At 49.1% G+C, this 18706-nt stretch overlaps 1 protein-coding gene across 4 annotated transcripts in view; it reads right to left on the bottom strand.

The window, feature by feature from the left end:
- WDR60 (WD repeat domain 60) overlaps nt 1-16286 on the bottom strand; it is a 53726-nt gene extending 37440 nt beyond the window's left edge. For all 4 annotated transcript variants that reach the window (XM_018046630.1, XM_018046631.1, XM_018046629.1 and 1 more), the window contains exons 1-7: nt 16072-16286; nt 13565-13618; nt 12029-12479; nt 10037-10125; nt 8126-8425; nt 4395-4450; nt 3034-3088 (exon numbers count right to left, since the gene is read on the bottom strand). In XM_018046630.1, coding sequence (XP_017902119.1) covers nt 3034-3088; nt 4395-4450; nt 8126-8425; nt 10037-10125; nt 12029-12479; nt 13565-13618; nt 16072-16086 — 1020 coding nt within the window. In that variant the 5' untranslated portion in view covers nt 16087-16286. The remainder of the gene's footprint in view (nt 1-3033; nt 3089-4394; nt 4451-8125; nt 8426-10036; nt 10126-12028; nt 12480-13564; nt 13619-16071) is intronic.

Here is an 18706-nt window from a genome sequence, read left to right on the forward strand (position 1 = left end):
GAGGAGGCCTTACAAACAGCTAAGAAAAGAAGAGACACAAAAGGCAAAGGAGAAAGAGAAAGATATTCCCAACTGAATGCACAGCTCCAGAGAACAGCTAGGAGAGATAAGGAAGCCTTCTTAAGTGAGCAATGCAAAGAAATAGAGGAAAACAAAAGAACGGGAAAGACTAGAGATTTCTTTAAGAAAACTGGAGATACCCAGGGAACATTTCATGTAAAGATGGGTTCAATAAAGGACAAAAACGGAGTGGACCTAACAGAAGCAAAAGATATTAAGAGGAGGCGGCAAGAATACACAGAAGATTTATACAGAAAAGCTCTTCATGACCCAGATAATCACGATGGTGTGATCACTCACCTAGAGCCAGACATCCTGGAATGCAAGGTCAAGTGGGCCCTAGGAAGTATCACTACAAACAAAGCTAGTGCAGGTGATGGAATCCCAGTTGAGATATTTCAAATCCTGAAAGATGGTGCTGTGAAAGTGCTGCACTCAATATGCCAGCAAATTTGGAAAACTCAGCAGTGACCATAGGACCGGAAAAGGTCAGCTTTCATTCCAATCCCAAAGAAAGGCAATGCCAAAGAATGTTCAAATTACTGTACAATTGCACTCATTTCACATGCCAGCAAGATTATGCTCAAAATCCTTCAAGCTAGGCAGGCTTCAGCAGTATGTGAACCAAGAACTTCCAGATGTACAAGCTGGATTTAGAAAGCAGAGGAACCAGAGATAAAACTGCCAACATATGCTGGATCATACAAAAAGTAAAGCAATTCCAAAAAAGTCTACTTTTGCTTCATTGACCACACTAAAGCCTTTGTGTGGATCACAACAAACTGTGGAAAATTCTTAATGAGATGGCAATACCAGATCACATTAGCTGCCTCCTGAGAAACCTGTACACAGGACAAAAGGCAACAGTTAGAACTGGACATGAACTGGTTCCAAACTGAGAAAGGAGTATGTCAAGGCTGTGTATTGTCACCCGACTTATTTAACTTACATGCAGAGTACATCAGGTGAAATTTAGGGCTGCATGAAGCACAAGCTGGAATCAAGATTGCCAGGAGAAATATCAACAACCTCAGATATGTAGATGATATCACTTTAACGGCAGAAGGTGAAGAGGAACTAAGGCGCATCTTGATAAATATGAAAGAGGAGAGTGAAAAAGCTGGCTTAAAATTCAACGTTCAAAAAACGGAGATCATGGCATCCAGTTCCATCACTTCATGGCAAATGGAAGGGGGAAAGGTGGGAACTGTGAGATTTCATTTTCTTGGGCTCTGAAATCACTGCAGACAATAACTGCAGCCACGAGATTAAAAGACACTTGCTCCCTGGAAGAACAGCCGTGACAGACCTAGACAGTGTATTAAAAAGCAGATGTCACTTTGCTGACAAAGGTCCATCTAGTCAAGGCTATGGTTTTTTCAGTGGTCATGTATGGATGCGAGAGTTGGACTGTAAAGAAAGCTGAGCACCAAAGAATTGATGCTTTTGAACTGTGGTGTTGGAGAAGACTCTTGAGAGTCCCTTGGATAGCAAACCAGTCCATCCCAAAGGAAATCAACCCTGATTATTCATTGTAAGGACTGGTGCTGAAACTGAAGCTCCAATACTTTGGCCACCCGATGCAAAGAGCCCACTCACTGGAAAAGACCGTGATGCTGGGAAAAATTGAAGGGAGGAGGAGAAGGGGGCGACAGAGCATGAGGTGGCTGGATGGCATCACTGACTCAACTGACATGAGTTTAAGCAAGCTCTGGGAGTTGGTGATGGGATAGGCAGGCCTGGGGTGCTGCGGTGCATGTGGTCTCGCAGAGTCAGACGCAACTTAGCGACTGAACCACCACCACAGAAGCCAAATCTGCCTGCCACAGTACCGACAACAGAGCAAAACCCAGGAAACGGTGTGATGATAATTTAGACACCGCAGTACACAATTCTAAAGACATTAAATAATCATTATGAAGATTCTCCTGGTGATAATTATGAAGATGGCATAAAAAATGAAGACCAGGATTGTGGTGTCTGAATGATACCATGTCACTGACATGTGCTTCTCCTGTATACACATGCATGCATAACCCAGAATGTGAAGGAGCTATTACACCTTATGACTTGCACGTGCTTCTCATGTACACGTCCACACACATGCACACACACTTGATCCAGGACATGAAGCAACTGTGAAAGGAGAGGAGCCATGAGGGCATCAGTGTTAATAACAAGCGCCTGATAGAACCTGCCAGTCACCCAAGCCTGCGCTGCTTTGTGGAAAGATTTCCAACACTAACCCAACTTTTTTTTACTAAGTTGGTCACTCAGTCAGTAAAGAATCTGCCTGCAATGCAAGAGATCTGAGTTCGATCCCTGGGTTGGGAAGATCTCCGGGAGAAGAAAATGACTACTCACTCCAGGATTCTTGCGTGGAGAATTCTGTGAACAGGGGAGCCTCGCGGGCTATAGTCCATGGGGTTGCAAAGAGTAGGACACAACTGAGGGGCAGTATATATATATACACCCTCAGACTTTTTATTTCTTCTCGAGGCAACGTCACTAACGTCGATCTCCCAGGAATCTCCCTTTTATCTGAATCGTCTAATCTGTTAGCATGAAATGCTGTCATTCTGTTTGTGGAAATGGGAGCTGAAGTCCCAGTCCCTACTGGCTTCTCCATTTTTCCCTCTAATCCTATCTGCCTCTACTTCTTGTATTCTGGGGATCTCTTCTGAGCAGCACGTTCATTTACGCTTGTCATGTCTTCCTTGCAAGCGACCTGTCTCATTCTTGTGATGTGTTTCTGGGCCTCTGGTCCAGCCACCCAAGCTCCAGTATAACTGTTGTTTGGTGGCCACCTTGTCCATCTTTTCACTTTAATCCATTTGAGTCTTTTAATATAAAATGTATCTCTTATGTGCCTCGTGGAATCACCACTCAAGTAAACCACATGAAAATAGGCCTGCCAGGCTCTGCTCTCTGAGTCTCAGGACCACACCACAGAATCCCCGGGAAGGGTCTCACCTTCCTTTTTGAGTCTCTGTCCTTCCCGTTAGTCCTCACTAAGTTCTCCACATGCCTAGAAAGCAAATATGATCAAAGTCAAATTAATTTTCAACAAAGACTTGAAAATTAAAGCATTTCCATCTCAGTGAAGGCTGCTGTCAGCATTTGATACAATTAAGAATGGCTGTAGGTTGGCATATTTGCAAAGCACGCTTTATTAGAACTATTATTAGAACTTTATTAGAACTAAGGCCTTTTTAAAACTATTTTTTTAACTATAGTTTAAACTTTTTTAAACTATTTTTACTGTCTTAGCAGTAGTACAGGATAGGAAATATCTTCAGCAGAGAAAAAACTGTGTGTTTTAACAAACTTGTGTTTATAAAATCCATATCCTTTAAGAGTTCTAGAAAATTCCTACAATTTTATTAGAGAATCCATCCCAAATGTTTTAGGTTTAATATAATATTTATATTTCCAAAAGATTTATCTTGAACTATGTTCTATTTTTATAGAACATATTTTGTATGTTTGCTTTGGACCTAAAATTAAGGTTTTCAAAATCACAACCTGATTCTCAATATTTGGAGCCTAACGTCCACACTGATCCGACACAGCGCATGATTGAAGTCGCACAGAACCGAGCAGGAGCCTCACTGCATTTCTAGCAGACCCGCAACACAAAGCCTAGGGGTCTGCACCCCAGGCTTAAGTGTGACCTTGTGCAAACTTGTGAGATTTAGGGCAAGGTGTTTAACCTGAATCTCCCCAATCCGTGAAGAAGAATTATCAAATATCGCTGCTGTAAAGAATAAATTATAATCTGAAGCTCACATACAAAATGAGGATTTACAGGCAAGCTCTAACCTTAATCTTCATAAAACCCACAAAATTTGCCTCATCCAAGCTTCACCAGTAAAGACAGGCTCTGAAAGGCCAGCCACCTCCAGAAAGGGCGGACGCAGCAGTGGGCAGTGCCCACGCCATGCCTGACCTGCAGTGGGGCAGCGGGTCTACTGGGCACGTCTGTGCTCAGCGTCCAGGGGTTGCGAACCAGAAGCCGGGAGCCGCTGCAGGTGCCCTCCCCCGCAGAGCGGAGACTCCCGGAGACTGGTGCCCGGGGAGGGCTAGTGTCCTGAGGCCACACCAGCCAGTGTGTGAAAGGCCACGCAGGACTCATAACCCACAGCAAGCTCCCAGCTCCTGGAGGACCCCGAAGACACAACTTGGAGGGTTCGCGTCTGGAGAGCCTGAAGTCTAGCTGTAGTGTACTCTCATCTCCTGGCCATAATCAGGCCCAAGAGGACAAGTCCATTTAATGCTTTCTGGGAGAACTGAGCTATAAACACAGCAATCGGCCAAAGGACACATTCACTCACCGGCCGCCCGTGCCGTCTCTCCTCAGACTTGTTCCTCGATGTCTGTGCTCCCCAGCCTGTCGGGAAATCCCACACCCGTTAATGAGCACAGCATAACAAACTCACAATTACTAGGCTCCGAAAAAGAAGCCACGGGCTCAGAACCTAACAACCGCTCCATGCTACAGGCGCCTCTTAAAATGACTGTTTCTACCACTTGTCTTAGTAAATAAGGTGCTTGACAGAAGGGAGATGAATTAGGCACACTAAAGGTAGTTATCCGTCGTCTCAGTGATATTACCTAAGTGAAAGAAACTGACACTTACCAATTCTTCATAATTTTCAGAAAATCTGACTAGATCCTTATACTGTTTAAAACGATAAAACTTTCAAACACATGAAATATGGTTGTTTCACAAATCTGCACACCTATGGAAAAAATTTAAAGGCTCTTCTGTTAAATTAAGTGAATTTTTAAAAACAGAATGTAAATCAACACATGAGGGCAGGCTGTTTAAAGGAGAGCCATCTGTTGAGTGGACAGTGCCCGGAAGCACGCAGGAAACGAGGGGCATTAGGCTGTTCCCTGAGGAGGGCCTGGGCCAGAGAGGCCGCGCCTCCAGACAGAGGGGCTCCAGACCTGGGGGGCCAGAGGTGAGGGGGAGGCGTGGGGAGAGAGCCAGAAAAAGCACAGAACGGAAGTAAGCTTGGCATGCAGGGCAATACACAGCAAGTAGCAAACGCCTAATAAAAGTTAACACTATTCAGACACTGTCTCTGACCAGTAAATTCTACTGACCTGCATGTCCAGTATCAGGTCACTTGTAAACAAATGACGTTATGGCCATGGCAGAATGCCAGGCAGCTAGTTAACGTCGCACCGGTAAAAAAGCAATTCCCAGAACAGCAGCAAAGCATGACTCCAGTTCTGCATTTTTAGAAAGCTCATTTAGGCTCATTATGTACAAACAGGACTGCAAGGGACTACATCCTGGCGCTGCTGTTGAGTCGCGCAGCCGTGTCTGACTCTTTGCGGCTCCAGGTACTATAGCCCACCCCGCTCCTCGGTCCATGGGATTTTCCAGACACGAATGCTGGAGTGGGTTGCCATTTCCTTCTCCGAATATATATTACAAAATGGATTAGCTCCAAGTCTAGGATTCCAGGTAACTGTTGTTTTATTCTTATCTTCTTCCTAAGTTAAAAATCTTTCCAAAATCAATTAGAAAAAGCATAATTAACATGTTTAACAGGAAGAACAGTCTGGCATCAGTCTATAAAATAGACTGGAGCAGAAGAAACAGAACGAAATCAGTAGTGCCAGGCAGGAAAGCATTATGATTCAATGGCTACCTGGGCATAAAGAATTCTCAAGGAAGTCAGTGCTGAATATCCACTGGAAGAGCTGATGCTAAAGCTGAAACTCCTATACTTTGGCCACCTGATGCAAAGAGCTAACTCACTGGAAAAGACCCTGATATGGGAAAGATTGAAGGCAGGAGGAGAAGGGGATGACCGAGGATGAGATGGTTGGATGGCACCACTGACTTGATGGACATGAGTTTGGGTAAGCTTCGGGAGTTGGTGATGGAGAGGCCTAGCGTGCTGCAGTCCATGGGGTCGCAAAGAGTCACACATGACTGAGTGACTGAACTAAACTGAACGGACAGAAACACAAAAAACCTTGAACAGCCAAAGCAATCTTGAGAAAAAAGATGGAGCTGGAGGAGTCAGCCTGTCTGGCTTCAGACTCTACTACAAAGCTAGTATAGTCATCAAGACAGTATGGTACTGGCACAAAGACATACATATAGATCAATGGAACAAAATAGAAAGCCCAGAGATAAAATCCATGCACCTATGGACACCTTATCTTTGACAAAGCAGGGAACAATGTACAATGGAGAAAAAACAATCTCTTTAACAAGTAGTGCTGAGAAAACTGGTCAACCACTTGCTAAAGAATGAAACTAGAATACTTTCTAACACCATACACAAAAATAGACTCAAAATAGATTAAATATCTAAATGTAAGACCAGAAACTATTAAACTCTTACAAGAAAACATAGGCAGAACACTCTCTGACATAAATCACAGCAAAATCCTCTATGACCCACTTCCCAGAGTAATGGAAATAAAAACAAAAATAAACAAATGGGACCTAATTAAACTTAAACACTGTTGCACACCAAAGGAAACTATAAGCAAGGTGAAAAGACAGCCTTCCAAATGGGAGAAAATAACAGCAAATGAAGCAACTGACAAAGAATTAATCTCAAAAATATACAAGCAGCTCATATAGCTCAATTCCAGAAAAATAAACGACCCAATCAAAAAGTGGGCCAAAGAACTAAACAGACATTTCTCCAAAGAATACATATATATGGCTCACAAACACATGAAAAGATGCTCAACATCACTCATTATCAGAGAAATGCAAATCAAGACCACAATGAGGCACCACCTCACGCTGGTCAGAATGGCTGCTACCCAAAAGTCTACAAGCAATAAATGCTGGAGAGGGTGTGGAGAAAAGGGAACCCTCTTAGACTGTTGGTGGGAATGCAAACTAGTATAGTCACTATGGAGAACAGTGTGGAGATTCCTCAAAAAACGGGAAATAGAACTGCCATATGACCCAGCAATCCCACTGCTGGGCATACACACCAAGGAAACCAGAATTCAAAGAGACATGTGTACCCTAATGTTCATCACAGCACTGTTTACAATAGCCAGGACATGGAAACAGCCTAGATGTCCATCAGCACACAAATGGATAAGAAAGCTGTGGTATATATACACAATGGAGTATTACTCAGCCATTAAAAAGAAGCATTTGAATCAGTTCTAATGAGGTGGATGAAACTGGAGCCTATTATACAGAGTGAAGTAAGTCAAAAATAAAAACACCAATACAGTATACTAACGCATATGTATGGCTTTAGAAAGATGGTAACGATGACCCTATATGCGAGACAGCACAAGAGACACAGATGTAAAGAACAGACTTTTGGACTCTGTGGGAGAATGTGAGCGTGGGATGATTTGAGAGAATAGCATTGAAACATGTGTATTACCATACGTGAAATAGACCGCCAGTCCAGGTTCAATGCATGAGACAGGGTGCTCAGGGCCGGTGCACTGGGATGGCCCTGAGGGATGGGGTGGGGAGGGAGGTGGGAGGGGGGTTCAGGATGGGGGACACATGTACACCCATGGCTGATTCATGTCAATGTATGGCAAAAACCACTACAATATTATAATTAGCCTCCAGTTAAAATAAATTAAAATACATTTTTTTAAAAACCAGCTTCCTTTTAAATGTTAAATTTCAAAATGTTATGATAAATTTATGAATATATGGTAAAAGTTCATTCCACTTCACGTCTGCTGGGAGATCAGCCACATGCGTACAGTGATCACGTGATGCTGCCCTGACTCCCGTCTACACCGGGTCACCTTTGGGAAGCAGCCTCTCCCTGTGGGAGCTGGTCCCAGCAGCCGGGAGGCGGGGCGCGGGGGCGGGGCGGGGCGCGGGGGCAGGGCGGGGCGAGGCGGGGCACGGGGGCGGGGCGGGGCGCGGGGGCGGGGTGGGGCGTGGGGGTGGGGCGGGGCGAGGCAGGGCGCGGGGGCGGGGCGGGGGCGGGGCGGGGGCGGGGCGGGGGCGGGGCGGGGCGGGGCGGGGGCGGGGCGAGGGCGGGGCGGGGCGGGGGCGGGGCGGGGCGGGGGCGGGGCGGGGGCGTGGCGGTACCTTCGGCTCCCTCCTCCTGTGCTCCTCCTTGCGAGCCCGCTCTTTCCTCTCCGCGTGGCCCCGTGGCCTCTCCTCGCCCGCGGGGAAGCCCTCTTTATGGCGCCTCTCCTTATGTCGCGCTTCGCCTTCCTTGTCGGAGAAAGAGCTGCCTTTTTCTTTTGAGTTCTTCTCCCTCGTGCTGCTCTTTTCCCGGTGCTTCTTTTCCCGGTCTGGCTCCTTCTGCTTCCTGTGCCGCCTTTCGCCCTCTTCTTTGTACAGCCAGTACTTGAGGGGGTTGTCCTTGCTGTCACCATACTGCAGCTGTGAAGGCGCCGGGGCCAGACACGGAAGCGTGTGTAAGCGGCACGCGCCGTCGCGTGTTCACACCCCGCAGAGGTGGAGGCGCAGGCCTCCGGCGCGGCCACCCTCCCAGACGCACGTGACAGCGAAGGCAGGAGGCGGCAGGGACGGCCCCGCCAGCACGCACCCTCACCACGGCCTGGCCCTCAGGGGGGCCATCGCCCCCGCTCCTCCGCGGGGCGAACCCTCCTGACCCAGCTGCTGTCCCCTCCCCGGCTGCCCGAAACCCGAGCACCCGGCCCGCCAGGCCCGCCAGCGCCGTCCGTGTGAGGCGTCTGGGGGCAGCACACGGCTCCTCTCCTCCCGGCACGGGTCTGCCCCAACCCGCAGGGAGACCGCTCCTCGGACCCAGGGGTGCCTGGTGACCCCGGGGGCAGGCACCACAAGGCAGTGAGCGGCTGCAAACTAACACGGCCTAGCGGATCGTGAGGGTTACCGCGACGTCTTAACAGAACACAAAGCGCACCATCCTTTCCCTTCACGCAGGGCCTCCTCCATCTCTGCACCCTGTGGGCCCACCTCCGCCACCCCTCTGGGGACAATCCCACCGCCCCCACCCGCTCTGCTCACAGCACTGACGTATATAACTATCAGACAGTTCATCTCCAAGGCACCCTTACTCCCCGCACCAGCAGTGGGCAGACACGCACAGGTGGTAACAAGTGGAAGGGCAACAGGCCCTTTCCCAGAGTGCCTCTCGTGTCTGAGTGGAAGGAGCAAACATCACAAACCAATATAAGGCCCAGGCACTGCTTAGGGCGGGGGAGTCACACTCGGCCGACGGGAATGACCACGCTCGGTGTGAAGCGACAGGTGAGCCAGCACAGTGTGGTCGAGCAAGTCCGCTTTCAGAAACTGATCATTAGGAAGTAATTATGCGTAAAGGCAAACAGTCCACACCTCAGATGTCCGCCTAATAAAACCTTTAGAATCAAAGTAAATGTTCACGGAAGCAGATGTGACGTGTAGACATCACTGAATAATGTATTATGCAGCCATTAAAATGCTACAGACAGGTGTGACAGCTTAGAAAAAATGCTCAAAATGTATTCAGTTTAAGCGGCTATAAAACAGCAAAGATCCAACTTAAAACGAAGTGTCTGTGTACATATCCACACACATACATATATATGAATATATGGACACAAACCTACAGGACATATATTCTTAAACATTATCAATGATTATCTCCAGGTAGGCTGCTGCCGCTGCTGCTGCTAAGTCGCTTCAGTCGTGTCCATCTCTGTGCGACCCCATAGACGGCAGCCCACCAGGCTCCCCCATCCCTGGGATTCTCTAGGCAAGAGCACTGGGGTGGGTTGCCATTTTCTTCTAGGCAGGCACCTACCTTTAATTTTCTTCTTCTTATTTATTTGTATTTTGTAAATTTTCCAGAATAGCCAATGTTGACTCTTGAAATTGGAGAAACACACTTGCCTAAAGGATCTCAGTGCCTGAGAAGAGTCTCAGGTCTTGGACTCTGTTTTACACTCTTCACCAGAAAAGCTCCCACAGTGCCCGCCTGGGTGTCCTGGGCCCTGCAGCTGAGCCCCGGGGCCGCTCCCCGCATACCTTTCTCTCTCGGTACCTTCTCTCCCGATCCTCATCTCGTTCAGAGTCTTCATCTCTCTGCTCCCTCTCTTCAATTCTTGCTTTACTTCCTACAAAAATAAAACATTTTTAACATGCCCAAACTTTAACATCCTGCAGCAGTCTCTACAGCACATGTCACACAGTATCACATATGTAAACATCTTCTTTAATTAAGAAACATTCTCCAATCTTAAGAATGGAAAGTTTTAGAATCTAAACTTAAAATGGAATAAAAAAGGAGGAAACCTGGAAAGTGTGTCAGAGGAGCTCCGGACAGGCACCAGCCCAAACACAGGCCTTCAGAGCCCCGGTCGCTGGCAGAGACTCAGGGAAGCAAAGTCCAGCCCAGCTGGGCAGGCGTTCCCTCCCCATGCTCAGCCATGGGGAAAAGCCGCCTCGGACAAACTGGGGGACTGCCCCCTCCTGCCCCCAGGTCCCCCGGAGGACACATGAGTGCAGGAGGCCCTGTGATGCAGGGGGCAAGGATGGCCCACTCCAGTGGCCCCAGGTAGAGGCTCCACCCTGTGATCTCTCCCTGTCATGGGGACCCAATACAACCACCTCAATCACCGGTGATGCCCGCAGCCCCATCCAGGAGCGAAAACCAGACTTTCACTTTTGAATCTGCACAATACTTATTAGGCTTAAAACTACCAAAACCCACATTTTTAAAGGTGAGGACAAAACTCAACATACAGAGATCACTGAAAACAAATTTCATTCACCACAAAAGTATTCACCAAGCCTGACCACTTTCTAAAAGTCTTGGACAAACGAGAGCAGGGGCTTCCCTGGTGGCTCAGATGGGAAAGAATCTGCCTGCAACGTGGGAGACCTGGGCTTTATTCCTGGGCTGGGAAGAACCCCTAGAGTAGGACATGGCAACCCACTGGAGCATTCTTGCCTGGAGAACTCTATGGACAGAGGAGCCTGGCAGGCCACAGTCCACGGGTCACAGAGAGTCAGACATGACTGAGCGACCAAGCGCGCCCATAAGAGATCAAAACACGCAGTTGGCCCCCTGGTGGGGGCGACAGGAATGCAGAGACGGGCTAGGCTCCGAGAGAGAGTGGTGCTCAGGGTGGTTCCCAGGGCTTGTGACATAAGGAAGGGAGGGAGGGTCTGGGGACCCAAGGGAGACACGGAGGAGACAAGGAAAGGGTGAGAAAATGGCCAGGGGGAGGAGGAAGGCCCATCAGAGGCAGGGTGCACAGACTCCTGAACAACCAGACCAACGCTGCACTGAGAAAACAAGACCAGGCAGCGACCAGAACGACCGGAAAACGAAAAGGACTTCGTTACTAAAAACATACCAAGAACATGAAAATGATAATCCTGAAAAGAGGCGAAGGATGGCAAGGGAGTCACTGCTTGAGTAGAAATAGCCTACTTAACCTCACCCTGCCTGAACCTCGGGTCCTGGGGCCCAAGCCCCTACACACAGCAACACCTGCCACCAGATCATGAACTGAGGTCCTGCTTCCATTTCGGTCACAGCCTGAGGATGCTGGAGCCACGATATGCTCTTCTAACACATTCCTTTTTAGTTTATGTTGGCTAGTTTGAATTTTTATAGGAAGAAGATATCATTTGTATAATAAAAAACAATGAAGATACTTAATTCCATTTGGGAAGAAAAAAGTACTTACCTCTACCTTTAGAATCTCTAGGAATTTGAACAAATATTTAAATATTGCGCTAAAATAAATCTGATACTTTTGAGAAATTCTTTTTATCAAAGAGCATTATTTTTTAATTTAAAACAGGGGCTGTGAATTATGGAGGGACTAAACCTAAGTATATTTCAATAGAAAAACTCCAGCCAATAATTAAGTGGCTACTCTTTCTGTTCACTGAAAACTGCAAAGTGCGCACACGGGCGCATCGCAGGGGCTCTGACCTCACAGTCAGCCTTTAGAAAAACCACAGGAGAAGACCAGGGGGCCGGGTCGCCTCCACGGAGACACAGACCTGCCCGCCGGCGCTCCGGCCTGTCCTGGTCCCGGTCCCGGTCCCGGTCCCGGTCGCGGTCCCGATCGCGGTCTCGATCCCGGTCCCGTTCGCGGTCCCCGTCCCGTTCGCGGTCCCGGGCCAGCAGGTTGTGGTGCCCGGCCGCCTGCCTCAGCTCCTCGCGGCGCGCCCGGTGCTCCTGGTCCCTCTCGCGCTCCTTCCCCCGGCCATGCGGCCTCTCCGCGTCCAGCTCCCGGCGCCTCTCCTTCCGCCGGTCCCGCTCCCTGTCCCCGCGGGGGTGCTCCCGGGCGGCGTGGCCGTCCCGCTCGGCGGCCCGCTCTCTGTGCTTGGCCTCGCGGTCGGGGTCCCTGGGTCGGTGCTCTTTGCCGTCTGCCAGGTCCGCTTCCGACTCCCGCAGAGGTTTCCGGTCTCTGTGCTTCTTCTCCTCCTTGGGACCAGAGGCCTGAGCCGCCTACACGAGGGAAGAAGAGCGAGGTCTGCACCCTGGGGCCGCGCCCACCCAAGGGCCCTGGGCAGCACTGGCTGGAACGGCCGTCGCTCCCTGCAGGCCGGGCCTGCAGCCAGCTCTGCAGCCCCGGGACCAGCCAGGTGCTCACCTCCAGGGACATCCGAGGCTGCCGGCCAGTCAAACCTAAAGGGCCCCTTGAATCCAAAAGAAAGGAAGGGAGCTTGAGGCTGTGCCCGAAAGCCTCAGGACACTGGCCGCTGGGATCCCCCTCAGAGAACAAGGACCATCGCCATAAACTCTCAGGAGGTGTTTTGTGTGTGTGTGACCTCGGAGATCCAACCAGTCCATTCTAAAGGAGATCAGCCCTGGGTGTTCATTGGAAGGACTGATGCTGAAGCTGAAACTCCAGTACTTTGGCCACCTCATGCAAAGAGTTGACTCATTGGAAAAGACCCTGATGCTGGGAGGGATTGGGGGCAGGAGGAGAAGCGGATGACAGAGGATGAGATGGCTGGATGGCATCACTGACTCAATGGACGTGAGTTTGGGGGAACTCCGGGAGTTGGTGATGGACAGGGAGGCCTGGCGTGCTGCAATTCATGGGGTCGCAAAGAGTCGGACACGACTGAGCGACTGAACTGAACGACTGACTGACCTCGCAGCATGGCATGCGGGATCTTAGTTCCTGACCAGCGATGGAACACATGCCCCCTGCAGTGGAAGCGTGGAGTCTTAGCCGCTGGACCACCAGGGAAGTCCCTTCTCAGGAGGTCTTGATTGCAACCCTTCAGCTCCCCACATATACACACACAGACCACACACACACACAAGGCTCCAGTCATGAACCCCAACAGGAACCCCACTGGTGGGATGCTGGGCTGAAATGGGCCAGAAAACCGCAGCCAGGACGGTTCCTGAGCAGCTAACCATGTGGCTTTATCTCTGCGTCAAAACGCCTCTGAAATGAGCCACATGTAAGCAAAGCTGTGCAGAGCTGAGAACCAGGTAACACTATCCGAGATTACCATCCAGGGTCCACACAGACCCAAACGCAAAATTTTTTCCCCAAAATCTTTAAAATATACTACCCAAAGGTGTTTTCGGAGGTCATCTGCTTTCCAAGTATCATCTTTGGTTCTTCTCTAAAAAGAAAAGTATAGAGTTAGAATTTAATTTTAGAGTTTAAAACATCTAGTTTTTTATGCTCCAGTGAGCTGCTTTTTCATTAGACCATTTTAGTCAATCGCAATCCTTGTAATGCCAGAAATTATTGTCTGTCTATAAGAATAAAAGGTATCATAAACAGATTTTTTTCAAGTTACCCATAAACGATCACAGGCTACCCTGTATTCCTGCTGCTCTGAGGCTCAAGCCCAGTGCAAGACACCCAGCCCCACCTCCCCAGGCAGACCCACAGCGGAACCCTCGGTGGGAGGTTTGCCAGGCAGATGCCTCTTCAGGTGCTGACAGCAACAAGTCCACGACACAGGGCCCCAGCTGTGAGCCTTGGGTGACGATAGAAACTAGTCAAGGGTGGTTTCCTATAGAGAACAAGATAAACCTATCCCAACTATGTCATTTGCCTTTGAGAAACTGCCTTAAGAGCATAAATACAGGAGGACCTGGTGTGTTTCAAATTTAAAGCAAATGGAGTGCAAATAAAAGACAAAAACACATTCATGGACCAGCCACCGAAAACCATCCTGGTGATGTGTGAATGAAGAAAGCAGGGGGAAAACTCACAACAGCGCATAACACTAAGGAGAAGTAAGTAAAAAGCAACAAGGCCAAGAATCCGCCAAAGTGCAAACAGAAAGGGCATCCTTCTCTGCTCTCAGTGGGACATGCACTCTTTTCTGATAAACTGGTCGATTTAACAAAAGGAGTGCACAGTAAGACATGGTGAGGATGGTGAGCAACAGTTAGCATCACTACAACCTGCAGCTGCTGAACTTTAAAACATTTTCTCTCAAGTTAACTGCTCTTTAGAGAGGTTTAATACATGATCTTTTCCAAACAAATGGCCCAGAGCCAACAGAGTGTACTGCTGGTGGAGCAGGCAGTGGAGTCCGAGACTTCTACCCATGGGAGGCATCTGCAGGAATCTGATCCAGTGTGGAAAACCCACTGGATCAGGGCTCTTAATGGTTGTAATTATATTACTTACGCCAATAAAATTTAAAAAAAAAAAAAAGAACAAGCAACAAATCAACAGGGACCCCAGGGTTTTCTAGCTGCCTCTTACATTTTCACCAACAAAAACCTGGCTTCGGGCCTTACTTCATCCTGAAGCTTTTCTTCCTTTCCTTTTTAAATTTCTCGTTTAAATTCTTTAAACTGTAAAATGACACAGGGCTCCTCATGCCCATCAAAACCCCAGGCGTCACCCTACATATGCTTAGCCACTGTGATTCAGACCAGGAGCCCCTGCCTCCTCCTGCCCTCTGCTCCGCCAGGGTCCCATCCTGTTAGGCAGATAAAGGTAAATAAATTAAAACTGAGGCTCCAAGTAGGGAGGCAGTGTTTTCCCCCTTGAGAGGAATAAACCGCAGCCTGAAGACAAAGGAAAACTCCAGAAGAGATGCCTGAACAGCAGAACCTCCAACCTCCTTATGCAAGTGTAACTTATACAAACCAACCCTCCTACTTACATATATTTAGGTATACGCATGCCCACATCGCTCTTTGAGCAGCAAGACTGCGCCCTCTCCCTTGGTCCAAGCACACAACTTAGCTCTGCAGTGAACTCTGTGTGAACTCTGCTTATATAACCACGATATGACAACTGATGACAAGCGGACATTACAATGACGCGACCCCAGTTCAGGCAAACAAAAGGGGTGGCCACTGAGGGTCCTCAGACACCACCCCACAGCACCGAGCAATGAACTGTCTCTGAACAGCACCACGCCCAAGATCGCCACCAGCGACCAGAACAGCACTTAGCAGCGGCAAGGACCCCAAGCAAGCCCTGATCTCCTCCCAGCTCCAGTGATAATTCTTGACAAACAACTCAAGCAGCTAAATGTAACATTGTAAATTCTTGCCTTTATAAGCCTCCCCCACTTTGCAATCGGGGAACACAGTTCAAGAGCTTGAACCTGTGTCTCCCAAGCTGCAGTCGTAACATACGCCACATAAACACCTTTTAACCTCAATCAAGTCTCCTTTTCTACAATTTTGGTTAACACAACTTTTAAAACTTCCTATAAACAAATCACAGAAAACAAGTTACAGAATAACTTATGAAAATGTAAAGAACCGGTGCAGAAGACGATGGAATTCGGGAAGTTGATGCTCTAACTTCTAATCGATATTACTAAGATAAAAGTGAACGACAGAAGACAAAAAAAGGGAGGAAAATGCATGCAAAGTAACTCCTCATCTTTTACGGGACAGCTCAGTTACTGAGTTAGTTACTGAGCACTTTAACGTTTAGAACCTCATCCAGCCCTACTCGTACTGCCCCGATGTATCCGTTGGGAAGTAAGACACGTCGCTAAGGTCCCACAGCGCAGGCCCGGGGCGCCTCCCGCCCCCGAGGAGGAAGCGGCTCCGGCAAGCACGGGCTTGCCCGCGTGGCGTCTGCACCCACCTTCCCCGACTCCATCGCTGCGCGCAGGCCCCGGAGGCCGCGTTGCCCTCCGGCCGGTCAGGCCAGGAAACACGCTCGGGCTCCCGCGCCCCCAGCCGGCGTCCCGCCTCCTAGCAACCTGCAGGCGGGGTAGCCGAGCACCGAGCAACCGCCGGCCCGGCGTGCCCCTCGGCCGTCCCCAGCGCGCCTGCGCTTCTCCTCCTCCTAGCAACTGGTAGACGAGGCCGTGGAGCGGCCTCTCCTAACGCGCTTGCGCCGCCCTTCCTCCTAGCAACCGACAGCCTGGGCAGTAGAGCACCGAGCGACCGCCGGCCCGGCGTGCCCCGCGGCCTCCCCAGCGCGCCTGCGCCCTCCTGTCTCCTAGCAACCGATAGGCCGGCCAGCGAAGCCTTGAGCGACTGCTGGGCCGGGATTCGCGTGGGGCCGAGGGGAAAGGGGTGCAGAGTGGGGCTGAGCGCGGCCGAAGCTCGGCCCAGCGGCTCTCTGGGCGGGGACGCAGCCGGGCAGAACGGGAGCTGCTGCAGGGAAATGGGCAAACCGCCTTTGAAGCGGAGCGGAACCCAGCCTCGGTCCGGGCGGGCGGCGGAGGGCGCTCTCCTTCCGCGGAGGCGCACACTGCTCGAGTTCGTCTGCCCCTGGTTGCCCTTTGATTCCGTGTGGGATTGGTAGGAATCACACAGTGTCTGAAAAAGTAATTGTTGAAGGATTCAACTTTTACACAAAGCGAGAGACAAGGGGACTGAGATATTAAGGCACTAGTCTGCAGCTCACGTTTATATTTTATCACAGCTATTTTAAGGTTAACATAAAAGCCAACCTTAAACACGCAAGACTAGAGGGATGGGTCCTACTCCCGTGATGCACATTATAACTGACATTAAGCTCTGATTCTGCGAAGTGTTTCGCGTCAGTTTAGCCTGCAAGTGTTACTTAGAAAAGATTTAACTTACTGGTAGAGAGAGAGAGGACTCAAGTCTTGTGCTAAGGAGCGCATCCGTGAGCGTGTTATTAGGGGGTCTTGTACTTTTGATGTCTTTTTCCATTTTCATACTGTTCATGGGGTTCTCAGGACAAGAATACTGGAGTGGTTTGCCATTCCCTCCTCCGGTGGACCGTGTTTTGTGTTGTCAGAACCTTTTACTATGACCCATCCATCTTGGGTGGCCTGGCACAGCATGGCTTATAATTTCCTTGAATTGTCTAAGCCCCTTCCCCAGGACAAGGCTGTGATCCATGAAGGGACCATAAAGACGGCTGAACACCAAATAATTGATGTTTTTGAGCTGTGGTGTTGGAGAAGACTCTTGAGTCCCTTGGACTTCAAGGAGATCAAACCAGCCAATCTTAAAGAAATTAACCCTGACTACATTGAGAGGACTAATGCTGAAGCTCCAGTACTTTGGCCACCTGATGGGAAGAGCCAGCTCGTTGGAAAAGACCCTGATGCTGGGAAAGATTGAAGGCAAAAGAAGAGTGTGGCAGAGGATGAGATGGTAGGATGGCATCACTGACTCCATGGACTTGAGTTTGAGAGATAGTGAAGGACAGGGAGGCCTGGTGTGCTGGTCATGGGATCACAAAGAGTTGGATGTGACTTAGCAACTGAACAACTTTTGATGTCATGGTTTTGCTGTAGATATGCAATTTTGCAGACGTTGTGTTTTGAGTTACATACTGTTATGGTTTATGGATCTACTTCTCTCCGGATATAAAAGCCATTTTCTTGGCTGCTTGCCTCAGAGGAGTTAGTATCTTCAGATCCAGTCGGCCTTTTATATTGAATTGTTCTCTGGTTTTGACTTTGCAGTACTACCTTTTTCATTATCACTACAGCATTTAGGAAGAACCAAACAGGAAACAAGAATAGGAAAGGTAATTTCAGTGATAGCCTTGATTTACTTAGGGACTGCTCCAAAGGAGGCAGAAAACTGAAAATGTCCGCTTGGTAATTCATTTAATTCTCCTAGTGTTCCTGTGAGACAGGCATGTTACTGTTTTTCAGAGGATGAGCCTGAGGGCCAGAAAGATTAATTTAGTTGCCTGAGCTCAAAGCTAGGCTGGTGGATGATCTGACAGCAGTTAATTCTCTTAACCACTGGGTCAGTCTTTGTCAGCTGAGAAAACAGCTGATACTGGAAAGGCCTCAGCCTTGAGGATAAGGCGGTCAGCCACAGTGTTAGATGAAGTCAAGGACACACCCACCGTATGAATGACCTGGGCCTGGCCCAGGAACTCCTCTCTCCCCTCCCTAGAGCAGGCATACACCCCTGTCAGGATCATTGTGTCTTAACTCTCTTCCTCATCTTTTCCCTCTCCAGCCCTGACCAATCCATCGTCCATTGCAGCCAGCAATCTAACAGGTGACGCACCTCAACTCCCTGCTTCTGACTCCATCTGGCTCTCACCCATTTGCACTCTTTGTAACCAAGCAGACTGACTTAGGGCTCCCCAGATGCACCATATTCACAGGTCTTTGCAAGTGCTATCTCCCCTCTCTCACCATCCCCACCATGTGTCCCAGATAAATGTCCCCAGATAGAGGAAGTTAGAACAGTTTCTGTCTCCTTGGACCTCTTAGAAGAATTCTTTTCTAAACAATTCATTTGCCAGTCACATTTCATCTTGTGCCAATCAC

This window comes from Capra hircus, chromosome 4 (assembly GCF_001704415.2).
Source record: "Capra hircus breed San Clemente chromosome 4, ASM170441v1, whole genome shotgun sequence".
Taxonomy (NCBI): Eukaryota; Metazoa; Chordata; class Mammalia; order Artiodactyla; family Bovidae; genus Capra; species Capra hircus.